At 34.7% G+C, this 18790-nt stretch overlaps 2 protein-coding genes across 5 annotated transcripts in view; both read left to right on the forward strand.

Annotated features, from left to right (window-relative positions):
* The window catches only part of LOC120347319 (protein DD3-3-like), a 69123-nt gene extending 61133 nt beyond the window's left edge, over positions 1 to 7990 (forward strand). Inside the window, exons 4-15 of the mRNA XM_039417241.2 lie at positions 42 to 225; positions 724 to 906; positions 994 to 1168; positions 1552 to 1735; positions 2780 to 2905; positions 3486 to 3607; positions 3718 to 3768; positions 4539 to 4681; positions 5051 to 5221; positions 5599 to 5733; positions 6265 to 6352; positions 6679 to 7990. Coding sequence (XP_039273175.2) covers positions 42 to 225; positions 724 to 906; positions 994 to 1168; positions 1552 to 1735; positions 2780 to 2905; positions 3486 to 3607; positions 3718 to 3768; positions 4539 to 4681; positions 5051 to 5221; positions 5599 to 5733; positions 6265 to 6352; positions 6679 to 6874 — 1758 coding nt within the window. The 3' untranslated portion in view covers positions 6875 to 7990. The remainder of the gene's footprint in view (positions 1 to 41; positions 226 to 723; positions 907 to 993; positions 1169 to 1551; positions 1736 to 2779; positions 2906 to 3485; positions 3608 to 3717; positions 3769 to 4538; positions 4682 to 5050; positions 5222 to 5598; positions 5734 to 6264; positions 6353 to 6678) is intronic.
* A 2633-nt stretch (positions 7991 to 10623) lies between these two features.
* Positions 10624 to 18790, forward strand: part of LOC120325374 (RNA-binding motif, single-stranded-interacting protein 1-like) — a 38523-nt gene continuing 30356 nt past the window's right edge. For 3 of the 4 annotated variants that reach the window (XR_013478806.1, XM_039391477.2, XM_039391478.2), the window contains exons 1-3: positions 10627 to 10646; positions 14449 to 14552; positions 14811 to 14973. Coding sequence is in view for 3 of the 4 variants with exons in the window: in XM_039391477.2 (XP_039247411.1) it covers positions 14827 to 14973 (147 nt within the window). In the remaining variant the exon portion in view is untranslated. Of the gene's footprint in view, positions 10647 to 14448; positions 14553 to 14810; positions 14974 to 18790 lie in introns of all 4 variants that reach the window. The other variant, XM_039391479.2, reaches the window with a different exon arrangement.

Below are 18790 nucleotides of genomic sequence, written 5' to 3' on the forward strand. Positions count from 1 at the left end.
AGAATAACAATACTAACTTAGTCTTTTCCGAAAATTTTCAGGAATATTTTCAAAGTAGTGCAAATGTACGCCCGGGGACAGATTCACTGAGCGGGAGAAGTGAGCTAGTAGTTCAATGGACTAATCAACATGGTTGCGGAGGGAACGAAGACACTGATCCCCACAAGTTGAACTGCAATATTGTGCTTCAATATTTGTGTCAAGACGATGTCGACTCTGCGGCGCGTAAGTTCTTCATGTTTTTAAATATGAAAGTATTCTAACTACCCTTTGTGGGTTTGCAGGTTCGAATACTGTGGGGATAATTATTTGATTGGATTGCTAGACTCCTCACCCCTGTAGGGTGGTTACACCTGAAACAAATATCTGCTAACAAACACAATGCATAGAATAGCAAGCAGACAGAGGTCCGTGGTTCGCCATTCGATTATGCTGTCTTGTCGTCTTTCTTCTATTCTTAGGATGGGAGAAAAAGACTGGAGGATCGTATTTATCTTATTAAATTCAGTAAAATTTTATGTTTTGGTGACTCGATGTACTGAAGTTCTAAAATCTAAATATTGGCCCAGTATGGTGTATGTAATACATTGAACTGTAAGTGATTTTCTACACTTTTGGGTGAGTATTTATGCTTTTATTTCACATGGTTTTTCATTATAATATAAGATAATACAGCTAAAAATTGATTAACCATAAATCTATATTGGTATTTTTATTACACAGTTGATGATGGTTTTACGTTACGAAACGGAATCTCAACAGACAGTCAGAATTATAATAATATTGCCAGTACGTCAACCAAAGCTGATTTCGACGCCCGTAAAAATCAAGATGCAAAAGTCAACCGTGCCGTTCACGAACCATGGTGGTCGTATGACGCATGCAATAAGCGGGAAAGGAATAAGGGTAAGTAAGGTCATTTTTTTCTTCTTGCTCCCAGTTTCACTCATTTTCTCCTCAATCTCTCGAATTATTTTGCTCCTATATTCACAGGCCTGTTCGTCGCAACCCAGAATCTAGAACAACGTGGTGCCGTTTCAACAAGACAAAATCCAGGTGGAGATCGTTCGGGATGGGAATGTCCAGAAGATAGAGATTATTTTCCGTATTGGCACCCAACAGTTTTCACAGATGCTGCTATTTTGGCTCAAAATGAGTCGATGTGCGAGTGAGTAGTAAACAATATTGTGGAGTCAACTTGTAAAAGGTAGTTGGAGTCAAGTTAAATGTTGCCCTGTCAAACGCGTCCAGACTGATCCGTAGTTATTTTTTTATACCTGAAGTCGAAAACCGGAGTAAATCCGAAAATTTATTTCGACTTGAATCCGGGGCCGGAGTCCTGATTTTGAGTTACTCTGGGTAAAGAAAGACCAATGGAACTTCTTCAGGTAATCTAATGCTTCGCTAATCAAAATATGATATATTATTTCATCAAAATGGGCCACTTGAGTCAGGTGTGTATTTTACTTTGAAATAGCAAAAAAAAAATTATTTTTTTAAATAAGTAAACTTCTGCGAAACATCAAATATTCACGATTTATCCGTTTTCAGATATTACAAGCAACACAGCTTTAATCGTGCACCAAAGTCTCTGTGTGTAGAGGAATTCTCAGCTGGTGTACGAAAACATTTTTCAGACTACAGTACTAAAGAATCGTGTGAAGCAAACAGCCACTCTTGGGTAGAATATTATCAAATGCTGGAATTAGCTCCCAAATATACATCACAGGGAGACGTAAGTTGAAAATAATGTAAAATATATATATTTGAAAGTTATAATATGTAAATACCGATGGACTTTTTTAAAATTTTAGCAATCGTTTTTGGTCAGAATTAGGGGAAATGTGTGTTTCCCCTAAACATCTGCACACGGAGAGTAACGGCCAGTTTATTGCCAACAAACTAGAAAGACAAGTGATTTATTATTTTGCGTCCAGCAATGGATTTCAAATATACATGGTGATCCAAAAAGCATACCCAAAATTTTTTTTAAATACTCATACAAAAATGAAGAACGTTTTTTTAACCATTGCACCTCTGTTTTTGGGATGATTGTGCCCAAAAGTTCCAGTAACCCTTTGCACAAAATTTACGTTTTTCTAGTCCAGGATTTCCCAAACTCGGGTCCGTGATAACTGCACAGGGAGTCCACAACGATATGAAAATAGTCTGATCGATATTCAATGATTGATTTCAATTTTCAATCAAAACGAAATTGCATATTTTTGATTGAGAGTCGCGGACGAATATCCATTGCTGCCAGAAAAGGCAATTAAAAATTTTATTGCTTTCTGCAACGTTCATGTGTGAGGCAGCATTTTCAGCTCTTACCAATATGATGACAAAATACAGGTCGAGACTTGCCGTAGAGTCGGACTTACGAGTTTGCTTGTCACAAATTGCTCCGAGAATCGTTAAATTATGCAGTGAAAAGAACTTCATCCAACACATTGATGTCGTTGTGTTGTAAATGAAACATTAACCTTACTCGTTGGTTTGGAACAGAAATTGATACAACATAGGTCCGTCAAAACTCAGATTCACAAATAGGGGTCCGCGGCCTAAAAATTGTGGGAAACTCTGCTCTAAATCTAGACTAAATGTTCCGATTGACCTGCTTTCTATTTATGTTCGTGTCACTTTGTGCATATATGAAACATTATGCTATTGACTGACTCAAAACTTACTTTGTAATATTATCGACCACATAAGCTTTCTTGATTTTAAAAAATTCACCAGATTGGGATCAAACTGGAATTAAATCCCAAATATATTTCAGTGCGAAAAAGATCACGGTGATGGATTGTCATACAAGTGGGGCAAACCCTTCGATCCAAATAAAATTGAAAATCATCAACCTATTGTAGATACCTGCTTTGTTCAACCACCTGAGATTGACTGCAAGGTAAAACTATTTAAAAAAGTGTATTATTAATCATATATTTCATGGTATATATCTAATAGATTATATGTACTAGAAACTAGGTGAAATACTTACCATTATTATATGGATAATATAGCCACCCTCACTAGGAAAAAATGCAGTTAAATTACCTGTATGCAGACTTTTTGTAGTTCTTTATTCCAGCATATATATGAGTATATTACCTCATGTACAAAAAGATAAAGATAGAAGCTTTTAATCGGAAACCGTGGGCTGTTTGTTTAATGACTATAGTTTCCGTAAAACAATATTTATTCAACATGTTCAAACCAAAATAATAAAAAAATTTAAGTTTAATAAAGAAAATCATCCATATAAAATGCTTTCACACGCATGTAAAACACTTTGTAAAAATTGTAAATTCCACAGATGAATGGCTCATAATTTTGACAGTTTTATGTTCTTAGCGTCTCTGTGTTTACGCTGTAGTTATTCTCGATGATTTTAAAAGTTTGCAGCTTTTCTTTGACCTTGAAAGTAACAAAATTAGTTACAAAATAATTTCATAAATTTTAATATTTAATTAATTTACTTTGTTTAGGCTGCTGATTGGTCTCGTGTGAATCATCTTGGCAATGGAAGAGCGGGTCATCCATTAAATTACACTTGGGTCCTTCCTCATTACCCCAGTGGAAACAAGAAAAGATGCATACTTAGAGCAAGGTACAATTAGGCTTATTATTTATTTAATTTTTTTGAGGGGGGGGGGATTAATTTGGTTTTTATTTAAAATTATCTAAACCTGAATATTTCATATTGATTTTAATTTTCAGATACAACATTACCACTGATGACTACGATCCATGGAACACATTTGCATCCAAGTAATTTTTTCATTTTCTTTTGGATGGTCCTATTAATTTTGCTTCGCGTGCTTTTTGAAAGCAAACATGTTAGCGCAGATTATAATACTGAGTCTGGGAAAACTACAATATTTTTAGTTTGGAATATACTACACAATTCCTTACACGCTGGACGAGTTGGCAGGCTCGAATATCTAGAAGGCTCGATTAAACTTTCTAAACTCATAAAAAAAACGTTAGTGGCAATGCTTTGTATTATAATAGATCAATACATACATGGGCGGTCAATAAAACAGGTTATATTTTCTATGGCCGTGCTTAATATGTGATGGTGTGTAATGTGTATATTCACTTTCAATTTTATTTCATTTTACATTTCAATATTATTTTAGCAAAATCTACTCATTGAATAAACATCCGTTTGCGTCCCGTATCATTGTTATAATTGAGATACAGTATTACGCATTACGTAACCTGAAAATACGTTGCGTAAGTTTGTTACGCCGGTATTTAAATGGAATATAAGACCATAAAACGCCATTGAAAATGATTAATAGTTTCAATCGGTGTCCAATTATAAATAATTTTTTTTTTATTGTATTAAAGTAATTGCAATTAACAAACACAATCATAGTTACTTTATATACTTTTAAGAAAATAAAAAATAAAAACTCATAAAGTAAACATTACTCCAATAAAGAAAACACAGTTTTAACAAGATGGCTTGAAAGAGTTCCACAATATGCACTTGCATATATCGTCTTATATTTGTTCTCTTTTTTTAAATTCAGCGGCGAAGATAAAATTCAACAGAATCCGCTTGTGGATGTCGCCGAAGGGGCACAATCTTTACGATTGGCAATCAACACGGCACAATTCGGGAGAACATTCCAAGATCGCACTCATGTCTTCAAATTGGCACCTCGACCTTCAAGTAAGTTAGTTACCATTAAATTGCTATAAGTCATCTGGTGAATTTCAGGTAATATAGGTCAGGTAATATGATTAGGTAATTCAAGAAAGCTACTTCTTTTATTTGTCTTCAAATAGTTTTCGTATCTATGATTCGTTCTAACTTCTACCCCAATCAATGCTGATTTTGAGAAATTGCGCCTCCGAGCGGGGTTCATACTGCACGATTAAGGCTCGCTAGATGGCGCTATTCCAGTAATAAACTATGCGTGGTGGTGACTATTTGTCTCTAAATTTGTGATTTGTTTTCTTGTTATCATTAAAAACCTTTATCAGGCATCTTACCGGTGCTGAATTGTTTATTCAATACAATTTTATTTTCTATTGGCAGATTTCAACGCGGATGCCCGAGTTCTTAATCTAAATGTGAGAGGAAAACGCGGTAATATTGTTCAGACCTTCCCTGCTGTTGAATACGATTTCTATCCTACTCGTTTCAGTATAAGAAAGGGTCTAGATTATCTTCACGTTCAATGGACCGGATCTAACACACATAAGAATGGTAAGTTATAATCTCAAAATCGTAATTTTCGACTGAAAAGATACCGTGCTTTAATACAGTACAAAAATTTTCGTGGACCATTTTTTTTATACTTGGATAGAGTCAAATATTTTCTGATCCGGAGTCGAGTTTGGAAGTCGTGATTTTGTTCTGGATTGGTAATTTAGAGTCAAATATTTTTCTGATCAGTCGTGATTTCGTTGAGCGGGAGTTGGAGTCAACATATCTTTCAATCTGGAATTGAAGTTTGGTAGCAGCTCTTGGCACTTCCATGTGCTCTCCGTAACTTTACTCTAAAGTCCATTTTCTTCCATTTTTTTTATAAGAAATTTTTTATAAAAAATTGGACGTGAAAATATCACATATTTTGCGTTTAGGTGGGCCTGGTGGTGACGGACAAACTGGCAGTGCGGGAGAAGGAAAGGCAAACACAGATCGACATAATTTACTCCAAACTATAGACACAGATGTCAATTACCCTCTTCCTTGGGAAACAATGACCATGTTCAAAGGTTGGTTATGAATGGGACTCCAAGTCCATTATTACATCACAAACCAAACTTTTATTTCAATACTAGTACATCTTAGCGCATTTTATAGTTTAAAGGACTGTATTCTAATTTGGTTTTGGAATCGTCATAAAAGTGTAGTTACATTTTATTTGGTAGAAAAACTTTCAGACATTAAGCGGTCTCTTTTTGCGAAAACTGTTTGCGCGAATAGTGTTTGTGAAGCTTGATCCTCGACATTAAATAAGATTCGTTGGTATAATTTGAGTTAGTAAATATATGACGAATTTGAGAGTGGGAATTGTGCTTTGTTGCTAAAGTAATTTATTTATCGCGCTAATAGTTTTCTCACAAAGACTTCAAATTGCACTTAGTTATATCTTTAGCATTTATCATTTAAGCAAGACGGTGTAATTCGAAAACTGATATTGTATCAATAACCTTTAAATTATACGATAAGTAAATGCACTATCTATAGACTAGCACACTGGCATTTGCCTCTTCACTTAGGTTAGTATGCTATATGTTTTATAGATGCAACGGTTATGTGGGTTGATCACGGCGATATCACACTTGCTCAATCCAATATCGAAGTATTTTTGGCGACTGCGGGTTACTATCAGTAAGTACATTTTTCTTCAACTTGCCCCTATTTGCACGGACTTTTTTACTTTTTCTGTTTGTTCTTTTGCTAACAGTATATATGTAAGCTCTATATACCGACATATCGATTGCAAGGATACTTCTCAACCCAATCAGTTTCTCTATACTTTTAATTGAGATCGCTTTATCTTGCTTTTGAAATTGTGTAAAAAATAAAACCGAAGTTTAAATGTGACTGAGTGTCCAATTTATCATCAGTAAGAAAGCCTAAAAGCGAACGTTGCACATCAATGATGGACAACTCTCCATATAACCTAACTAACTCAAAGCATTTATACTATTTAGTTGCCTTGACGGTTGCTCTAAATCTTTGGACGGTGTGGGGACACCTCTTCAGCGTACACTTGACAACGCTAATCCATCATTCCATGGTATAGTCGTAAAATTCGAGTCAACTGGCGAATATTACTACATATGTACTCGCAACAACAATTTTACAAACCGCAGTCAGAAGGGAAAACTCACGATTAAAGAAGCCTGAATTTCCAGTCACCAATTAGAAAACATCAACTAACGACACAGAAATGTAAACACTGTATATTTGATATATATATATATATATATATGTTACTCTTTAGCCTGCTTTAATCAAGTATACACGTCAAATTTTATGTTGAATATAACCCATTTACTTATTTGAATGTTTCTGATTTGCTCGTAGTCATGTACGTTGACTTGAAGTTCTGTTTTATTTCAGTCAGAAACGGTTTGTCAAGTTATGATTAACAGATCACATCATTAAGTTTATATTGGTAACATGCGTTTTCAGCAGGACTAACCATTTTCTTCATACGCATTTCAACAATATAAAAGTATCGTTATATATTGCTTGTTCAAACCAACTTCGCAGGTACCCTGGCGAAATATGACATCAGTTCATATGACACCCGGATAATACTTCGTCAATCATAACTACAGAATTTTGCTGCATTTATCACGCTTGTATCATAAAATATTCCTCGCTGACTCTGTATTAACAACCTACATATATATATATATACCTACAGTACTCCATATTGTTAGTCTGCTAAATGTACCTATACTTACATCTTTTTACGTTTTTCATAATTTCACATAATCAGCACAGTGAAATCAAAGTAACTCGTGTCACATTTTCCAGAAATGGACTTTTTGGTCTTCTGTTATTATAGACCGGGGGTCATCCTTCGGTCTTGGTTTCATAACTGTACCTGTTTTGGCTTAAATTTCAGGCAGTGCCTGGTGTCCGTTTTTAGGTTTGGCTGTTCAGACTTAAAATTTACAAAAAATCTATTCTCTCAAAATCTTAAAAATGTGACAAAAGCTAATTCGGTTTTACTGCGACGATATATAGCCTTGAACTTGCTGAGATCATTTAGCTTTCGGGCAATGACTACAGTTGTAATGTTAACTCTCGTAAAATGAATATTCCGAGAGGTAGTGTGTCACGGAAGAAATATATTTCATTTCAAAAATATTTCAGTGAAAATTATGCAGTTGTGGGTCACTGAATTTCCTTTTACATGAAAGCCTAACTCTTCAAATATTATTGTAAATGTTGTTTTGTGCTACGTTTATGTCTCAGAATTTGACATAAATAAAGGAAACTTGTATCTCAGTTTGTTTTCTTTTATTCAAACCACTAAGACAGGAATGAGCAACCTTATTCGGCTCGCGTGCCAAAATCGGCTAAATTAACGACAAAATTCTTCCACGTGCAGAACAAAATTAAAAACATTTGCTACTTGCAAAGCAAAAATACACAATAATAAACCTTTTAAACATGTACAGACAGATTCACTATTCGAAAAAATATTATTGAGACTTCTGCTGTTGCATTACCGCTGATAGAGATTTTACATTGGGTTTATATTTTGTAACTGTCAAAAAATACACAAAATACTGGTTTCATCTTTCCAAATCACGCAATAGTTCGTTTTCTGCACTCCTCTCTTGTATTCCCTTCCCTATCGCCCTATTCCTTTCAAAATCAATTCATAACAGTAAGTTAGCAAGTAACTTTAACCAACATGAGCTTTACAACTTCATAAATCAAGCAGAAAAGAAGAAAAAGGGTGGCACAGATTATCTATATTCAGGGATTCCACACCGTCCTTATTTCTAGGATTTGTCCTTATTTTTGGCTTCGGTGTCCATATTTTGTCTTTTTTAAACTTCAAAAAGGAAGCTTTGTGTTGTTTGTTTTATCGCCAAAGCTTTATTGTGGCATCATAAAAGCAACACAAAGAGGCATGGCACAAATAGGCATGAAGCATTTTAGTGTGGCGATCTTTAGGTTTTGTCGTGGTGGTAGTTATTTTAGCCTAAATTAAAAAATGAGCAAATTTAAGAACGTTTTTTGTGATGAGTACGGGAAAGAATTCAAAGTTAAACGAAGCTTGAAGGGTGAGTGCTTCGCACACTGTGACGTCTGGTATTGTTACATTAACCCGGAGGCCATAGGAAAGCCAGCTATTTCTTCTCACAATGCAGACATTTTTCCAGTTATCCTTATTTTGGGTTCCAGATCGATGGAATCCCTGTCTATATTATATAAAAATGTAGCCAAATGAATGCTGTGCTCCTCTCGACAGCTCACTCATTTGTTACGTCATAATATATTTCTTTGTAGCCACATGTCATGAAAGGACTAAAAGAGTTTAAATAAATAACGGATTGTTAAACGATAATGAATAAATGAACACCGTTTTATTACATAATTCAGAGTCTTGAAACTTTTTATCAGAAGGAGAATGATCTCGTTTCCGAGTCCTCGCCCGCGTGCCAAGTTCGGCACGCGTGCCAGGGGTTGCCCACCCCTGCTCTAAGAGAAGGGTAACTGCTGGCAGATTAGAATTTTTTGGCGCTGCAATATTTTCGAAAACAAACGGGTCAACCACCACTATATATTGCTATTTGCATGTATGTAAGACTACCCATTTTCTTTAATGGGTAGAAATTATACGAACTCACTGTTAATAATCTCCACTAACTTCGCATTCGCGGTAATTCAAGTATTGAGAATATTCCTAGGAAAACTTTTTATTTAGGAGAAGAAATGGTGGCATAATTTCAATCGTCTTTATGTCTCGTCATGTATAAGTTCGCTCTCTGCCCATTTAGGCATTTAACGGTTCCAAACATACATGAATTTGTTTTGGATGGGTTCTCAATATTTATCATCAGAAATCATTTTTCTGAAGTTCCTTTAAGTGGTCCATTTTACCCAAGTTTGATAGAAGTGAGAGGAAAACGAAGGTTTGAACATAAACGCGTACTTAAAAAAGTTACCTTTTCCACGTTTATGGAGATTCAGAATAAAAATTATCGCAAGGACCAGGTGCCGATAAACCTCTTTGTCACTTAGAAATAAAAACACACTAAATTGTTTTGTTCTTGAAACCGCAGTGCTGGGAATCTGATATAGTTTGTAAATCAGATTGCTATTTAAAATTCAATCATATTTATTATCTGGTCAAATTTTTACCATCGTTGAATAATTTTTATGTAATCGCAAATGTAACGTTGTTCTTGATGACCAGGCATACTCAATTTCCATTCTGCTTGATTGTCTGTATCTTAGATTAGGTTAGATTATTTACCAACCCTGCTACGCTATCGCTGATTCTGTAGGAAATCAAACAGATCGGAAAATTTGTAGTAAATTAGTGGTGGGGTAATAACAGATTAGAATCACGAGTTTGTTCTACTGAACGTTCAGACTCGGTCTCTCAAATAAGAATTTCAATTCGTCATACTCTGCTGTCTGTCCGCTACAGAGATATTTTACACAACCCAAATTATGCAAAAATAAATACGGTTTACCTGGTTTGCTGATCATATTGATTTGAAATGCTCCAATATATGCGTAAACTTGCATCTACTGTTACGCAATACTGTACACCACAATAATTCCGTATGATTTCAGTAGCTTTTGATAATTTAGTGATAGACTCAAGGTTAGAGCTTCATTACTTCTGAGTTAGTGAGCGTGAACTTGGTTCGATAAATTCCTCATAAAAAAACGCTAAACCATCTTTTTCAATCTTCAGATTAAACGATTACAAAACTCTTTTAGCCAAAAAGTACATACAGTATTTCTGTCATTCAACCTATGGATGGTAGGTTGTATGATGACACCCGCTTGTTGGAGCTAGAGTGCATTTTGTTGTCATCCGGAACCAACCGAAGCTCCTGGGAACGCCCCTTGAGGGACGGGCTGAGCTTTTCTTGGGCCATTCGAATTGTTTTCTGCAATTGCAAATTTGCTGTGGGTGAGTATGGAAATGTTTTGACTTAAACTCTGTAATTATAAAGGGAGGATTTAATTTGGGTGTTTCCTGTCGGCGCTGGTTACTGGTATAGGCCTATGGCGAAGCTCAGATGTTTTGATTGTGTGGTTTTGATTTCGAATAGGAAAGGATTTTCATGTTTATTTCCATAAAAAATCTGGAAAGACCATATGGCTGTCGATTATGATTAGTCGGCAAACCAAGGCTTTCAGGTTTCTCATCGGTGCTGTCAACTAACGTCTGAACGTCATGGCAATATGGGGATATCAATACCGGTACGGTACTGAATCATTTTGCATGAACCAGCAGACCATGAACAGATACCGGTACAGAGATTAGGTCCATACCTCCGTTAGAAACCACTTTGCAGCGGCTATGTGCGCCGAAAAAGTAATCACAGAATCATTGCCCCTAGTCTATTGAAGATGATCATCTTACAATACTGCAATGTCTAGAATATCTGCACCATGCGTTGACTGCTCACTGCTGGACTGCCTGATAACAATCAGCAAGTTATATCAATGATATCTCTTATACCTGTATACTGAATACAGCACTATGATTTCTATCACACGCTGTGATTAGATATCGGTACCAGTAGGGGTTTAAATTTATTCTTTTAGCAAAACTGATTTACCTCCACTGCTGCTATGCTATAGTCTTTTTCACTATGCAGTTACAGAAGGTTCTGCCTAGGTACTCTGGTATCTTCTGAATTATGAAATGAATTTCACATAGTCTAATTATGTAAATTGGGCATCACAGAGTCAAAACTGCAATAACATTATTTTAACCATTCTCCTTCTATTATTCATGAAGTTCGAATTAGACTATATTGACATTTTTGTCACTTTCCTTAATTCACAAAAAGGACCTAAATAGTCGGATGAAGGAATATGGCTCAAATTCCAGAGCAATACTCCCTACCAGAATGATTTGATTTATAATACCTTCTGTGCGCAATAGAAACAAAAAACCTTATCATTGGATAGATAACATGGAGTAAATTCAAGAATACTTTAATACTATGGGTTGCATCTAAGTGGTGATTCAGCAGCTTAACAAGATCTTTTACTGCTAATCACTGAATCAAGTGCAATATTCCAATATGCTCTAAAAGTCTGGGTCTGTCATTTGCCATCTGTTAACTGAAAATGAACATGGAATGTAACACATATATACATCATAGCTGCGTTGCTTTCTAAATTTGCATTTTATAGATGAAATGAACGATTTTGTAATTAATAGTAGCAAAGTATCAAGGTATTCAAATGTCATATTTTTTAATTTGTTAGATTCTTTATGTTGCCCATACTGTAGTTAGGTATTGAGATGCATTATTGCTGCATTTGTCTGTGTTTACTCACCGGTAGTATTTTATTCAACATTGGCTCATTGTTTACCAAGTACTAAAATTGAAGAGATCTTGATAAAAAAACAATTTTTACCTCAAATTACTTTCAATTTGGTCTTCACAATATTTCATAATATGAATTATTGAGGTGTGTGATAGAGCGTTGTCATATGATTAAATTTCATACGTCAACTGTTTTAAGCAGTCTTGACTAAACAAGTATGAGTTAAACATTGCAATTTAAATATACAGTGGGTATAATGATTCAATACTTATTATTCAATACAAGTACGGTATATATTTACTATGAACATAAATCTGCATTGCATTCATTCTTTACCCCCTGTTATATTTATTTTTGTGGGGTCAATCAGAAAACATAATTTTTTATAAACGATTTTTTTAAATTGAATCACCTGATATTAGAGTAAATATTGAACTAAATTTGGTGGCTTTGTATGCATTACGTCGGAATTTCTTCCTTTTATGGGCAGATGTTTATCTACAGCATTGTATGCACAGCTTTATATTGTTTGATAATCCAGACTTGGGTCCAGCGTTATTATATATACTGCGATGATATCATTTACACCTAATTCAATTAATATTTTCTTAATGTGTGCAGTTGCTGCTTGTTTTAGCCATCGTTTATGTCAATTATAAGTAAGTAGGCTGACTACCTTTGTAATATGGGGAGGATTGTATGATAATTAAGATATTTAAAGATAAAAAAATGAATTAAAGTAATATTCACAAGTATCATAACAGTTCTTTTAAATGTAGAGATTTTTACATGAATAAGAGAGATACATTTGAATTTTTATATTTTGTCGAGTAACGTATTTAATAAATGTTTAAGCTTACTGGAGGGATATTCAACCATCCATGATCTTTTTTGTATTTTTAGATGAATGATTTCTCATTATTCATTGTTTGCAATAGAGAAAGATTCACTGATATTTTGCCATTGTTACTGATTACCTTTAATATGGTGGTTTCTAGTTACAATCTGGTTAATTTATATATTTTTTATACCACCCAAGTATGGTATTTTGATAATTTAATTTTATTAGTATCATTCAACAAAAGCCCATGTATGATCAACCATTAATTAACGCTGTTCCAAATCCACATCCTATGTTCGATATCACTTCCTTTTTTTAATAAGCATATTTTGATGATAGTTCTACCTTATGCTGGGCTACCGCTGATAATATTTACCGTACTGTATAACGTAAAGGACCGGGATATCCTTTTACGTATGCACACTCGTCAGATACTCATGAACTGTATGGTTTGTGATTGTGGGCGTGCTGTTGGCCTTTAGTTAGAAATTACTTGTTAGGCTGTTACTCATCCTAAATTCATCATTGGCTTATATATGTAATGTATATTAATAAAGGGACATTTACTGGCTCTGGATTCGGAAAAATTATATCTGATTAGGTCTTAGTGGAGTGAATTTTTTTGAAACCATAAGATTCTGGTTATTATCATTTAGGATCAAGGTTGGATCTAGATTTGAAATTGGATATTGCTTCCATTGTAATTTATGATAAGCATGCATCTTAAATTTGTCTTAAATAAAGGAGTGTCTGAGTATAAATTGTGTGAAGTACAGATTAATAATAAATTAATCCAAATCAAGCTTCTGAAATAACTTATCAAAGATTTTGCAGTTTTACAGAGATGTATTTTAGTTTTTCAAATAAATGAGTGTGAGGGGAATATTTGAGTATATTATTGGAAAATTTAGATTATCAGAAAATGAACAATTAGTCCATAATATACATTGAACACACAAATTGCACAATTAATAGCAATCATCGTAATAATATGGCTTAGTACGAACAACTCAAGTTTGAAATATTATTTATTCAAAATAGCAAATGTTCAGGTTATACTTTCCCAATTATGCCATAAGAAAGGAGATTTTCTCTATAAGTTATAAAGCGGCATACTTTTTTACAATAGATGCTTCAAGTTTGATAAGGGCTTAAAGTGGCTCTTGTGGGTAGAAAACGCCATCTGAAGCACTCTGATGGCCTCTCATCTGGAGCCTCAAATTAGCGCTCACTGGGTCACAAGCAGCTCGTTGAGGAGTTTAAAAGGCGAATAATATTGTTGAGTGGAAGTACTGAGCCTTCATTATGTTTGATGCTTTATTTTGAATAGCTCCGATTTGTCATTGGAACAATGTAGTATCAACTTTTCAATGCCAAATGATTTATTTGTTTCAATATTGGTCAACCAACCCTGGTTCATATTCTTTAGTCTTCGTTTGTTTGAACTTTGAATATATATTCAAATCAGATCTGTTTATTTGGATATATAAAATTCTGAAAGTTTTTTTTAATCTTATTATTTCCTCAATACATTTTTCCATAAACTTCATTCTGATGACTATACTATTATTATTTATTGTTGCAGGGGCAAGTAGCATAATCTAAATATTATCTATAGGACCCATCTCAAAAGAAGCATACCACCTACCTGACAAAATCAGCAAGGTCATCACTGTTGATAACTTGAAGGTGAGAGATATTTTTTAATCTGCATTTTTGATCTCACCACTGAGTTTCCCTCATTTTTACACAGAGAAATTTTTTTTTTCTGATTCTACCACTAATCCTGTGAAACAGCTATTCTGGGCCATCCATTTCATTGCAGGCCTTGGCCAGAGCCAGAGACTTAGTATTATATTAGTTTTGTGAAAATAGACTTCTCTGATAAATAGTCTTACGAATGAAATAATCACATTTACTTCTATTTATTTTTCATTTAAATTCCAGCCAAAGTGAAAAAGTGATGCCAAGCGTTCATCCACAATGGTCTGCTGGTTCCACCAGTGTTCAGCCTCACTTCCAGGCATACTCAATCATGCCACCGGGAATGAGGTTTCCAGTTTCACCTCCACTCATACCAATACCTCAACAACTTCATTGTGCTGTACCTGTGAGTTTTATTTATATTTTATTATAGCCAAGAACTATAGCCAATCTACCAATATTATCACCATTGGTGGATGGGTCATGTTTCACATTATCAGCTAAAGCTTGTGTGGATCCTTGTTTGGAGGGAAGTCATGAACCGCTCATAAAAAATATCTTCATGTATATATGCCTAACCATGAATGCAACAGCAATGGGTCGGGAAGCAAACTACCCAAAGTATCAATATTCTATAATGCTCTGAGATGGAGTATGAATATTTCTACACAACCTCAACTCATGGGAAAAGAGGTGTCTATTGTAAAACATACAAAATTGCATGCTTTTTGACCATTTTCTCGGTGAAAATTTTAACGATCTTGGAGCAATATATTAAAACTATTTAAACAGATGCAATTCCAGGAAAGAAAACTTTTTCAACGGGTTAATTACACTACTCAACTTGCCTTTCATTCAATCAAACAGTTATCTTATGCTTCTATCTCAGTCTAGACGAATTTAATCACCTTGAACTAGTGTAATAAAGCGAAAAAGAATATCATATTTCATCTACTTAACCATAGACTGGTTTCCCACTCTCACACATGACCTATAGTTGCTGACTGTCATTATGTGCATAATACATCTCCATTTGGTATTGATTCCTTTGAATCCCAATCCTGTGTGAATTGCTCACTGATAATAATGATAACGTAGTTACTTACTGCCCAATGTAAATATCCGGCTCCTTATTATCAATGCCACTTGACTTAATATTTGCAAATGTGCATAGCTTTTTATGGTAGCAAGGAATTACCTTACCAATTTTCGGAATATTTGTTTCCAAGTTATTGTATGAGGATAAAAAATGATGTCTCCAGGATAATAACGAACATTTTTTTTTTACAAGATTATAAGTCAATATTTGTATACCTGCCTTATAATGCAAGGAACTGTTCACTCTTATTCGCTCACGGTTTTTGGGGCTGTTTCAGAGATGAAAAAGCAATTCTTGAACTATTTTGTTCAGACTAAAATTTTTCTCTGTAATATCGAGGTTTTTTTTGAAATTTTAAAAAGTATCATGAGTTTGCTTCAAACATAAATCCATTTTGAACCCTTGAGATTTAAATTTTCATTTACAAATATATTGCTTGAAAATCTCATATATCAAATGATAATATTTTCGCAAGCCATATGAACAGTTTGGCCAATTCTCAATATGTTAGTAACCACTAAATGTACTAATATGTCATGGTATGTTACATTAAAGCAAGTATTTGTAATCTTACTATACAGTATACACACTTTGAATAGTAGGGCTTATTCAATATTAGTTGGTACATGTAACCAAGCCTTCGGATACAAGTTGACCAAAACCACACTTTTCACCATTACTCAACCACAACCCACAAAGTAATCAACGCCCTAGTACTGACATGCCCATGTAAATTATTGAGGAAATCTGAGACATGCTTGGGCCACAAGTAGCTCCAGACTTTCTTGCATGGTCTATCTATTCCTCATGTCCCCATAAAGCAACGGCAAAAATTATGATAGTAACGCTTGGATAGTTAATAAGTTGACGCCCAGTAGTAATATTTTCTTTACTTATCAAAAAACTCAATGGAATGCTGCCAATTGTCAAGAAGGGCGGACAGATATTGTCAGAATTTGTGTTCTGTATTTGCTTAGTCCCTAACGGATGTCCTGTCGTCAAAATATGAATTTATTGAGTTGTAATTAAAGGAGCTGACAGATAAATAACATCTTCTTGTGTAGTTGTACAGTGCCTTAGATTAAAATATTTCTGACATATTGAAAAAATATGTTATTCTTTCATTTAGCCCGATTTTCTCACTAATTGGTTGGGAGAAAGAAGACGCTTTTGTGGCGTGAAACACAGGCACCGGTTCGGAAAATGGCTAAATTTCAGCGCAGACACAGCCCATAGCGAGTCCAAATTGCCGGGCCCTTGATTTAAGCGTTTTCGTCTCGTTCTGCTCATACGCCCTGTTTTACGGTCACTTTGAAGCTTGCGGATAAATCGTCGCTTTAAGCAAAACAAAACTTTGTTGATTTAGTCGTACGTACGACCAACGGATTTTTCTCTTCACGTTGTCGTCGTCAAGGATTTTGCGTCGTTCTCTCAAACTTACGATCCTTATCTTACGTTTTGTTGATTTAGCCGGTTTATGTACGATTCTCCACGATATGCCCGTCAGTTGGTTTGTCCAAATGGCACCGTTTGAAAAAAAACGACTCATTCACTAACAATTTTGTGGCAATTTCGAGCGCTAAGTCACTGCAATATAAAAATCAAAGGAGGCGTAGATCTTAAAGGAAATGATTCCGGAGAGCAGTTTTCATTTGCTCTTTTCTTCAATGTTGTAATTTATGGCGGATGTTCTGGTACTTAGTATCAGAAGACAAGTCACTTCTGTGTTTTTTTAATAGTATACCTGCTTGGCAAAAAGTACGTTTTCGCTGGTCTAAGTTAACTTCACGACGTCAACCGCATTCTTTACTTTGGGTGTCGCCATTGCTATTGGGAGTCTCTTCTCCGCACTTATAATATGGATCGTAACCGTCATGTGTACCATGCAAACATGTCCGTTTTAAGACTATAAGATTTCCACAATGTTTGCAGTAAGGACATTTACGTTACTTTCAATTTGGTAAATATAGTATTTTGTGTGTGCTTTCGTACTAAAAAGGGAATTTCAAACGGGCGAATAAAGCGGTCGGAATTTAAATGTCTGATTTACGACCGAAGTAAGCAATGGACGTTGGCTCGTAATAGTATGAAATTTCTGAAATAATTTAGGTTTTTTCTAAAGGTATTATGTAACATTATAGGCAGTTATTTATTTAGCATATGATTTTTACATAAAGGAATCAAAAAACGACGAGAGGAAAAGGGCAGTTAGATTGTTTGAAGTCTTCGACGGACGGAATATTGATATTCAGCTGTTTTAAAAGTTTTGCGAAACTTTTAACCGATTTATTTTTTTAATAACCGATCTTTATTGCGATATTCTAGCAAATATGTTGTCATCAATATTGATGAATATTGCTTCTGAAAATTATGCCAGTCTCGCTTAGAATTTATAGGTAGCCAAGGTTAAGACGGTTAGATAAAATTGTTTCCCTACGACAGGGATATTTAGTATTGGGTTTTGTTACGCAATGAAAGTAAATAATAATGGAGTGCCGTAGTAAGACTTGGTATTACGACGGTCTCACTTGAGACAGAAGGGCAAATATTAATATTTTGAGAAATAGTTTTAATTTGGGTATTTCTGTTCAAATTTGGCTTCTTGTTGTGAAATTTTAACATCAGTCGTTATGAAAAGTTACAAAAACCCGTGAGGGAAAAAAATAAAACATTTCTTGAAATAGCTTTAAATTTTGCTGTTTTGGGTTAGCCCTCGACGTTCCTGTTTCAGGCCCAAATCAGGCTACAAATTGTAATTTTGTTTAAGCTAGTCGGCGTTAGGGCTTAGGATAGAGATAGAGCATTATAGTTACCATTTTACACCAAGATAAAGGAATATATTTTTCTTTAGGGTTGTTGAGAAAAGATTACATAAGTGCATATTGAATCACGGGGAAATAACTCATAAGTTCAAATAAAATACAAGGTATTGTAAATAGCATGAACACATACGCCCACATTTGTTCTATTCAATATCTGCTTCGAGAATATCACTTTTATGCCGCATGAATCTCGTATCAATAGAGAATTATATCTATTCTAGCCGTGCTTGGTGAGTAATCAGTGTGAGTATCACTTATTCAAGACGCTACAATTGAAGTTAATATTTTGTTTTTTATTGCTT

This window comes from Styela clava, chromosome 1, assembly GCF_964204865.1.
Source record: "Styela clava chromosome 1, kaStyClav1.hap1.2, whole genome shotgun sequence".
Lineage (NCBI taxonomy): Eukaryota > Metazoa > Chordata > Ascidiacea > Stolidobranchia > Styelidae > Styela > Styela clava.